At 42.1% G+C, this 10,442-nt stretch overlaps 1 protein-coding gene across 3 annotated transcripts in view; it reads right to left on the minus strand.

Annotated features, from left to right (window-relative positions):
- The window catches only part of PIK3R1 (phosphoinositide-3-kinase regulatory subunit 1), a 61,737-nt gene extending 51,779 nt beyond the window's left edge, over window positions 1-9,958 (minus strand). For 2 of the 3 annotated variants that reach the window (XR_005955407.1, XM_041470610.1), the window contains exons 1-2: window positions 9,761-9,958; window positions 4,520-5,271 (exon numbers count right to left, since the gene is read on the minus strand). Coding sequence is in view for 2 of the 3 variants with exons in the window: in XM_041470610.1 (XP_041326544.1) it covers window positions 4,520-4,853 (334 nt within the window). In the remaining variant the exon portion in view is untranslated. Of the gene's footprint in view, window positions 1-4,519; window positions 5,272-8,783; window positions 8,863-9,760 lie in introns of all 3 variants that reach the window. The other variant, XM_041470611.1, reaches the window with a different exon arrangement.
- Window positions 9,959-10,442: the final 484 nt, after the last annotated feature.

The following is a 10,442-nucleotide window of genomic DNA, read 5'->3' on the forward strand; positions in this document are numbered from 1 at the left end:
TAATCTGGTTGGTGAAAGAAAAGAGTTTCCAAATATTATGTGTCATTGTCTTTGTATAACTTGCTGATCTGTATCTGTTCTAGGAGAAGAGTGAAAAAAAGTTTGGACTTTTTCTTTAAAAAAAAAAAATCTGTTTTATAGCTTCACCACAAGAAGGAAGAGCTTCAGATTATTTTTAGGCTCAAAATCAGCTGAAATAGTACAAAGTGTCAACATAAACAACCCTTTTAAGTTACACAGGAAGTTGCAGGAAGTGCCAAAACATCAAAACAGACAAATTATTCATATAAAGTTCTGGTCTGCCCTTCTGCAATCTGATCTTCATTTCAAAGTGAGAATTTAGCATTCCAAGTTAAATCTGTAAGTACTTCAGTCCATCAATCAAAGCTTTATGCTCCAAAGTCTGCTTAAGATCAGCCTTCACAAAGCAAGTAGGGAAATGATACTGTATGAATCAACTCTAAATGTATATGGCCGTATCAGATGAGTTGAATCAACGTTTGAAAAACATATCTGGACTTCATTCAGCTTATGCACTTTCCATTTGCAAAGAGTTGAGGAAAACTGAGATAAACGAGAGGAACCAGCCTAATGTACCTTAAATTAAAAAAATTAAAAAATCATTCCAAGACAGAAACCCCTGTCTTGTAAAATCTTTACTGCTTCACATAAACTTCAGATACCTAAAGGGGGGAATAAAGATGAACCTATGCTGTCTCTCCACTGTTGCAAGTACCTCAATCCTCCCACCAGCAGCCAGGCACCCTTGCCTGGTGGGAAAAAAAAAGCAACATGTTGGGTCACTTGGAACCTCTCAACAGCAAGAGGAATTACATCTGCCTTGCCATACCTCTGGCATTGCATCAGGCCTGAGACTGGAAGGTGCTAGAGACTTCTTGGGGTTTTTGTTTCTCTTTTCTTTTCATATCCTTTCAGATGCAATTTAAAAAATCCCAGAAAATCAGAATAAATCTAATTTTTATTGACAAAGATAAGGGGAAGACAGGCAAAATGTAACAGTCCTAAAATTTCAGCCAAGGAATGCCAATTCTTGTCTTAACTAATGGTTCAAGAAACTTAAAATAAGTGATGAATACAATAAAAATATGGGGAAAGAGTTAAGTGTTTTAATGGAACTTAAGATCACCAGCAAGGGGGGTTTTGTTTTCAGATTGGCTTTTAACATTTAGGAAGCTCCCTGTTTCTAAGACTGACTGCATAAGACACAGGCCTGATGAGCAGCTCTGCCCATGTCACCAGCCTCATTGACTGCAAAGTGCGTTCAGATGTCTATAATTATTTGTGTATGAGTAATACACCATTGTGAGTACTGGCAGCATTGTGCTTAAATACTGCAAATTAGATCTAATACAAAGCACTGTGGACATTGATAAGCAAGTGATCAGGCGTAATAACGATAAGGGACAAAACCCTTCAGAATGAATAATTAAGTATTAAAGAGTATTGAAAGTATTAAAAAGTATTTTCTTCAAAAAATAAGCTTAGGTATACGGCAAATTAAAGGAACTTCTTTGATTATGCATATATATTCTTTGAAATTGCAAGTTTCTGATACTCCTATTCAACATATGTGTAACAGGAGTACATATAGAATTTACTCTTTACAGAATCAAAAAGTATACAGATCACAAATAAATGAAGAATTCTTAAGTTACAGTTCTCCATTAATTTTTCATTTTAATCCACAGTACTTTCAATTTATCAAGTAGTGAAAATGTAAACCTGACTGCATTTGGTCAGACAAGCTTCACACTACACATTAATTTATTTGAAATACACTCTAAGAGTGTAGAGAGAAGTATCATCTTGGGAAGAATCTTTTGGCCTACTGCCCATTACATTGGCTGCTGGACTATGTTAACTGTGCTATTCCCTGTCCCAAATAACATACACAAAAATAGTGAAGCTGCCTGAAAGTCAAACATATATTGCTACATTGTTCTTTATCTGAACTATATTTCTGCCCTCATCTCTGGTTTTGCCCTAACTTTTGTAGCATTCTGCTAACTTAAAAATTTCACCTTCATTTCATTTTTATAACACTCTTTCAGAACATTTCAAAATCTGTTTCTGAGATTCAAAGCACTCTCTGCCTTAGCTGTCATCAGAAAAAAGATCTGTAAAGAGACTACTTATAATTACTTTTCCTAATTTATTTTAGGAAAGCATACTTTAACAGTAATTAAGCCTGAAGTTCAAATTTCTATTCAGAAGGGTATAATCCCTGGTCTTAGGGCATTATGGAGGTGTCTAGCCACTTATATGAAGCTTAAAATCTTTAATTCAAAACCAGCTACGGGAACTCTTTTTTTTTTTTTTTTTTTTTTTTTGGATCAGAAGAAAGCAATGTTGGACTGCAAGCTGATTCTTAAGCATTTCAGAGCACAGCAGGATTATGTGTGCAGGCTTTGAGATGAAGAGTCTCAGTTAAATCCCAACATTTTCTTCAGAGTCCCATGGTATTAAAAATAAACACATTGCATGTAAATAGTACTTTGTCTAAGGGCAATAAGTCTTACATAGGAGGTTACATATAAGCAAAGCTCCCCCAAATCTGCAGCAGAATTTCCCAAAGTAACTCCCAGCAGCTGAAACTCCCATAAATGTCTGTTACAAGCACAGTCCTGGGGCAGGCTTGGAAGCAGCAAGATTAACGCCAGGATTTCCCAGCGCCGTGCTGTGGCCAGCTCACAGCATGGTGCTGTGAACAGAAGCATCGAGTAAGCATGAGCACAGAAACCAAAGAAGCTACAAAGTGCTACTTTTTAAACCAATAAACATCAAAGCCAGGACGCTGGTTGCTTCACCACACCATGCACACATAAAGAATGGGATTTTCTTTCCATTCATTGCTGCTCAAAATGACCTGTCAGCACTGAGGTGTCTATCCAAAAAAACCACATTTCTTCTGGAGTTACATAGGATGGTGATAGCTATCTCCACAGGTGGGTTAAGAAAAGAGCCAGTGTCACCCGTGCAGCAAAATTATTATCCAATACAAGCAATGATCAAAGATGTAATAGTTTTCCTTTTAAAAGGAAATACTCCGTTTCCAGAACTATGCCAGTGAAAGAGAAAACATGAGGCTCTAATGACTAGCAGTTAAGAGTTCAAGGACTTCAGAGATAGGGACAGTATAAATTAAAATCCCCTACAGCCTCATCTTCCCTCAACTTCATCCTAACAATGACTTACATCTAGGCACTGCAGACTTGTTAGCAACACTTGCTGCAGTGCTTCAGAATGCTGCTAAATAAACCAGTGAGGATTCACCCTTTATTAAGTCCCCACCAACCCAGAAATGCTTCTGCCAGGTTAACTTAGTTGCCACGTACATTTTTGTCTATTTCTGCCCTTATCTTTGCTGGTTATCAGCACAGCTGAATATAAACTTATAATATGCACAGAGGGGTGAAAATTAATAAACTGACACCACAAATTTGCAAGTGATGCTGCAAACATTTCTGTGTAGGAAGTGTGATGATACTATTCATTACTATGGTGTCACTGTGAAAATCATGACCACATGCTACAACTCTTATTACCTACAGTTAGAAACCCAGAGAATTTATGAAGTATTAGAAGGTGAAGAAATATAAGCTACTCTAGACTTCTCCAATAAGCTATAATGTCTATTCTAAAATGTCTATTCTATAAATGTCTATTGTAAAATCTAAAGATTATTGATCTGTAAAACCCAGCTATCTGAATGTCAGTAGGTAAAAGAGACAAAAATCACTTGGAGGAAGAGTTTTTTTTGTTTCTTTTGTTTTTTTACCCCAAAGCTTTTCCAAAAGACTTGTTTCTTCTCTTAACAGAAGAGTTATGATAAAATTCTGAGTTGTGCTCAACATACTGTTGCAAATAGAGGTTAAAAAACAACTTAGGAAGGTATTTCCTCTGTTTAACCTTTTTTCATATACGGCTGGCTTTATCTACTGCATGCCATACCCCCAAAATTAGAAATCTGAATTTCTCTTTATTATAATTTCATTGTTAATTTTAAAATATTCATTTTTACCTTTAATGTCACAGGTAGCCCCCCATGACCAGAATATATCTTTTGCTGCTAGCAAGAGATTTGTAGTAAGAATATACTTTTACCTAGAATGCATAGTATTGGACACACAGAGAACTTTCTCAATAGTGAGTTTGATGAACCACAAAAGGAAACACTTCCATCAGTTTCTTAGAAACCTAAAAGAAATGTTAACTGGCTCATTTTCCACTTAAGTTTTTATAGTGAAGAATTAGAAACATACTTTCCAACCTGTGAGATGTACCTCACAGTAAGTCACTCGTCCCTGTGCCTGAAACAAACCACACAAAACTACAAAGTGTGTGAGCTAAACATTACAATGTAGAAACAATACTTAATTGACTGAAATGAGCTGTACACTAAAAAAAGCTGACCAGCAGGTGCTATATACATGAAAGTACACTCAGACAAGACTGTGAAACAAAAATACCTGAAACCATGCACCTTCTGAATACTGACCTTGTTGCTCACTCTCTGATTCAGCTTTTGCAGGACATGGTGCTACTGGAAGAGGCCGAGGAGGACGAGGCTTTGGAGTGGGGGGAGATATTTTCTTTCTTCCAATGTACTCTACATAAGTTCCTGGGAAATCCCCCCTCTCCCCTGTGGTTTCATTAAAGCCATTCAACCAACCAATTTCCTCAGGTTTTGCTTCTTCCCCTTCACTGAATCCAAGTGCTAGTAAGGTACCTTTATTCACAGTTAATATATCTCCTAAGTGCAAGTCAATATCTTCTTCTCGCTCTTTTTTGTAGTCATATAAAGCTCTGTATTGATATCCCTCAGCACTCATCTTGGCAAATGATTTAACATTCACAAGTGTTACTAAACAGTATTAAAATGCAATTGTCCAGTTAGAGTTCTATGTACAGAGAAATTCAAGATGAATTAAATGGGATGATGAAAATGTCTCTTAAGTAATAAAATCCAAAAGATAATGAAAAAACACAGTCTGCCTTTTCACTGCAGATGTTTTTACCAATGTATTTATTCTTAGTCACTGTCTGTTGCAGAAGTTAAGTGTTCCAATTCTTCTATGTCTAGCAATATTCTTCCAATTAGTTCTTTTCCTGGGCTTCCCAGCACTTCTTTGTCTCCATACACAATTTCAGCCAACTCTTTAGCCGGTCACACTTTCTTCAGATGTATTTGCCACAGACTGCCCACATACCTTAAATATTCTGCCACCAAACTCTGCACACATGCTTTTCCTGGAAAGAGAAGAGAAATCTGATTAAATAATTTCACATTCTCTTGATGATTGTGAACTTAGTATTTTACCTCTGACTTAAGCTTTCTGCAACCCTGGCAAAGACTGTGGTCCACACAAGAATCCTATCTGACAATAAAATCAAGCAAAAAATACCTACAGGTAATGTTTGCATTTTTATAAAGGACATATGTCAAATTACTTGAACCAAATTTGTACCCCTGCAGCATGAGGCACACTTCCTTCTCTGTGACTTACAGCAACTGAAAAGTCTCAGGGTGAGAGGGCTAAGCCCTGGAGCTATTCCTCCAGTGCAGTATCTAACCTGGCAGTGAGATTTTATATATTACCTTCTTGAAGCCAGACAGCCACACCCCTGCTCCACAAAAGGTCTGTCAAGACAGAGGAGGAGCTTACTGTAATTAGCATTGACCAATGGGGTATCCAGTCTCCTCCTGTTTATGACAAGGGTAGGGATGTGCAACAGCCCCTACCCTAAAGCCTGTATTTCAAAAACCTTTTGGAGGAACGTGTCTTCTTGTAATCTGTAGAAGAACCAAAGACTCAAAAGAACTTTTACTTGATGACTACCATATTTTCCCTTTTTCTTTTTCTAAAGAGGGGCTTTACCACTCCCCTATCTTCCAGATGTTTTTTAATGTGTTTATGGTATAATACTAGAAAAAACAATCAGCAACTGAAACAGGCACACCCAGACCACCTAAGCAGCCCTACCAGGAGTGAAGTATCAGGGTGCATGCTTAAATTACATTAAAGGCAAGAGAACACAGGCCTGAACTTTTAGCTCAAGGTTGCCCAACCATAAAGTAAAAGAAAAATATGACTAAAACAAAAATCTATTTAGAGAACAGTTGCTTGAAGACATATAGAACAGTGAAAGCTTTCTAAATATTATTTCAACTGTTACTCATTTTCATCTACTTAAAAAGACAAGCCAAATCATAATTTGAAATGCTATACTGGAAACCAGAAAGTACTAACTACACAAAGCTGCACTTGAAGTCCTAAACTACATCTGAATAAAAGACCTGAGAGAGCTGTGTAATACCAGCAGGTAAATATTGACTATGTACTATGTATTCAATGTATAGAAAGCTCTTCTTTTTTTTGTGAAACACTCCCTTTTTACACTGTAAAGAGACATCAGTAGACAGGGCTGGAACAGGGAACATCTGACAGCTCTTTTCCATGCCATTTTTTCTAATGCCTCAGTCATCAAGTCCTTTGAAATGTGACTAACTGACAAGCTAAGAAGTGTTTATAAGAATGCATATGGGCTTTCTGTGCCAGTGAATGAACCTGATCCCTAATTTGTATGTGGCTCCTCTTCAGCCCATCAGGTCCCTGCAGCATATTGCACAACATCTCTCGTGACAGAACACAGAAGAAAATCTTGTTAAGTTCTTGAAGAATTTCCTTATCATCCCTTGCAACCAGTTTTTGTTGTAGGAATTATGAAAGCCTGAATTAGACTTCCTATTTCAAAAAGCTTGCACATAAGTATTTATTTTAACAACTTGAAAATCTATCCACGTGTATTAGGCACCCAGCTCCCACCAAAGTTTTAATACCATTAGAAATTTCTGCAGCCACTTCTGAAAAATCAAACTATGTTGCCTACCTGACTGATGCTACCAAATATCACAGACTTTGTAATTAGCATGAATAGTTTCACTTATATTTAATTTTGCCTCTTCTACCAGAGAAAAGTCTATCAACAAAAACTGGGGAAAAAGTATCAATGTATCAATTAAATAGCAGAGAAGCCTTTACAAAAGCGTGGATTTCTCCTGTTTCATGTAGCAAGAGAAAAAAAAAAAGCACTTACACAGTTTTGATCCAAGTGTTATGATTAATACAAATGTTTCCAATCAAAACCAACTATGCACACAGCAAAGCCTGATAGAAAATTACCACTTTGACTACTTTAAATACTCTGAAATATTTCTTTTCTTTTTAAGGAAGGTTCAACAAGTGCTCTGCTACAACTACTTATTTAACTCCTACTGCCTATGGGCATTTTGGCAGCCAATGAAGTCTTCTAAACACTGCATAATTCAACTGACTTGACCTACTCCTCTGATCTTTTATTATCAAACGTACGATAGCAACTTTATGGCCATATATTTAAAATGAGTTCTTCTGTCACTTATGCATCTCTTGAAAATACAGAACCAGAAATGTAGTAGAACTTCTTATGACCATTTTAAAGCATATTTTAAAAACTCAAACCGTTAGAAAAACTCAGTGAGGTTATGGTAGCAAAGTTTCCTTAGATCCAGTTTCCCTGGGGCTCAGAGCTGCAGTACCTGTTCATACTCACTTATCAGCACCACCCTCAGTACAGAGTACCTGGGATCTGCCCTCCTGATCTATGGTTCATGTACCTGGAGACACTCCTGTGAGTCAGCCATTCTGAACTCCTTGGATTTATGCCTTTTTCTATTGTTACTATGTCTCAGGTTCAGGAATGAGCTAAGACTCAGAGTTCAAGAGCCTTACATACAGGTCTAACACAGGGACAAACACCAGTTTTCCACACCGGCTTAGTAACACCACATTGTATCCAAAATGCTCTCTTAGAGTGCTTGGCTAAGATCCTGTATAAAAAAAAAACATTCCCTTTACTCCACTTGAAATTACACAGCCTCTACATTCAGACATTGACTTAAACTGACTTAAGCTGACTGGTCCTAAAATATATAGCTTGGACACCATTTTAAATAGATTTAAACAAACAAACCAAACACTTCAGGGAAAAAACACTCCTATATTTGAGATGATTTTATTACTGGATTTCCATTTGGCTGGTCAAATGGAAAAGGAGGAAGAAGTATTGTAAGAGAATCAATGTTAATTTGTTTTTTATTTACTGTCTAAGAGCATGATGCCTCTAAAAGATTCCTGAGTTCAGTCAGAATTCCAGTCTCCCAGCAGAACGGTTTACGTTGAACATTTCAGTAGGGATAAAATTCAAAATTCAACAGAAAAACTCAATACATTCCCACAAATTTAGGCAGAAAACAAAGGGGACATGAAATCTTCCCCTTCACCCTCCCCTTCTTCCCCTGTTAAAAATGACATCTGGCTCCCACTTCACTGGTACCCAAGGGTTTCCTCCCACACAAACTATCATGCCTTTGGGGCTGGAGAATAAAAACTTTTACAACACATATACATGCACAGCGATACCAGAGGGATGGGCTGGTTACTGGCACAGCATGCCTAGTACAAGATGCAAAGATTTTATTCACCTTTATATTAACAAATTTAATAACCATATTTCCTTGCATTGCAATTTCTCTAATAATAATTCCAAAAATCCCTAGAGAAACAGTGCCTAACACAAGCTCCCTTCCACTGCAGGAGAAGCTTGGTAGATAGAAGAGCTGACTGTCATACTCAGGGGGACACTGAAATAATGAGAATTGAGGTGTAAGCAGGAAAATTTGCTTGGAGACCAAGTCTTCTCCCCACTAGGTGTCTACGCACCTGTGACTCAAACTGCAGCTTTCTCTGAAATATGCTTTCCAAGTGGAGACGACCAAGTTCCACATTAGAACACTATCTTCTGCAAGAAAGTGAGGTCTGTGATGTATCACATAGTAATACCTTTATGCCGCTTCCAGTTTGAAATAATTATTTTGAATCTATGGAGATTCTATCACAAGTTTTTGAACGAGTCCAAACATATACACATTGAATAAGTACTCTAAGCACTGTACACCACATCTCATTCCGAAACATCTCAAAGACTTTATAAAGGCTGCAAACTATGGACGAACGGAGGAGATAATTAAAAAACTTAGGAAATCAGTACAGTCTGAACTTCAGTCCCGTTGAAAAGGCCGGCAGGTTAACCACTCCGGAGCCCTGCGCCGACATGCAGTCCCCGCCGCAGAGCAGCCGCTCTCCGGGGGCCGGTGCTCAGGAGGTTGCAGCCCCTCCACCGCCGGGGCAGGGCTGCACCGAGCCGGCGCTCCCCGGCGGCGCGGGGACCACGGTAGAGCTCCGGGCACGGAGGACGCCGCGCCGACCGCTCCCGCCCCAGCGCTCCCTACGGACAGCCCTTCCGCCGCCCGGGGGGCAGTATCCCGGCGCGGGCAGCAGCACGGCTCGCCACGCCACCCAGGGCCGGGGCTCCCGGGCAGCCCTGCGGTGGCCGCGGCGCGCCGCTCGCCCTGCCCGTCCAGGAAGCGCCGGGCCGAGCCGCCCCCGGCCGCGAGGGGACAGGCTGCACCATCCTCGGGGCTCGGCCTCGGCCGCAGCGGACGGCCCGCCCCGGCACGGGGGAAAAAGTTGCGCGGGGCGGCGCTGCCGCTCGGACTGTCACCCCGCAGAGGCGGACGGTGCCCGGGCTCCGGGCGGCCGCACGGCCCCGCACCGCCCCCTCCCGCCCCGCTCCCGTGCCCCGGCAGCCGCCCGAGAGGCAGCACCAGCTGCAGCGGATGCAGCAGGACTCGCTTTACCTCAGCGGCAGCGGCGGTAGTAGCGGTAGCAGCAGGAGCAGCAAGAGCGCCGGGGTCGTCACCACCTCCCTCCCACGGCCGGGCAGCAGCTGCCGCCGCGACGCCCCGCTCTCCGTCGTGCACCCGTCCCGCCGCGGTCCCGACCGCGCTCGCCGCCTCGGAGCCTCGGCGGTGCCGTGCCCGCCGCCGGCTCTGCCCCCGCCCCGCCCCCGGCGCCTCCGCCAACCCGCTCAGGCACCGCCTTCCGCGGCCGCTGACTGACGGCGGCACCGCCCGCCCTCCGCTCCGCGGGGGCCTCGGCCAGACCGGTACGGGGCCCGGGCGCCTCTGGGTTTCCCGCACCCCCCCGCCGTGGCCAGGGGCCTTTGGGTCGCCGTCGGCGACCTTCGGGCTCGGGGCCCAGAGATGCCTGCAAGCCTCGGGCGCCGCCTCAGCCCGGGGACGCCAGTGCGGGCCGGGAGGAGCACGTGCTTCTGCCCAGTTCCTCGTTGGGGATTTTCCTCCTCTCTTTTCCTTCCCGCCCCCCGCCCCCTGTTAAGGTGGTGTGTCACGCTGGTGAAGTGTGAAATTGGTGAAGTCCAGAACCAAGCCAGGCACCGTGGGCCGTGGATGCCTGGCTGTGTGTGGAGCAGGGCCGTGCAGTACAGCTGTCCTCCCTCGGTAGTCGGGAGCACACTTGGTG

The sequence above is a fragment of the Pyrgilauda ruficollis genome, unplaced genomic scaffold (genome assembly GCF_017590135.1).
Source record: "Pyrgilauda ruficollis isolate IOZ18807 unplaced genomic scaffold, ASM1759013v1 scaffold25, whole genome shotgun sequence".
Taxonomy (NCBI): Eukaryota; Metazoa; Chordata; class Aves; order Passeriformes; family Passeridae; genus Pyrgilauda; species Pyrgilauda ruficollis.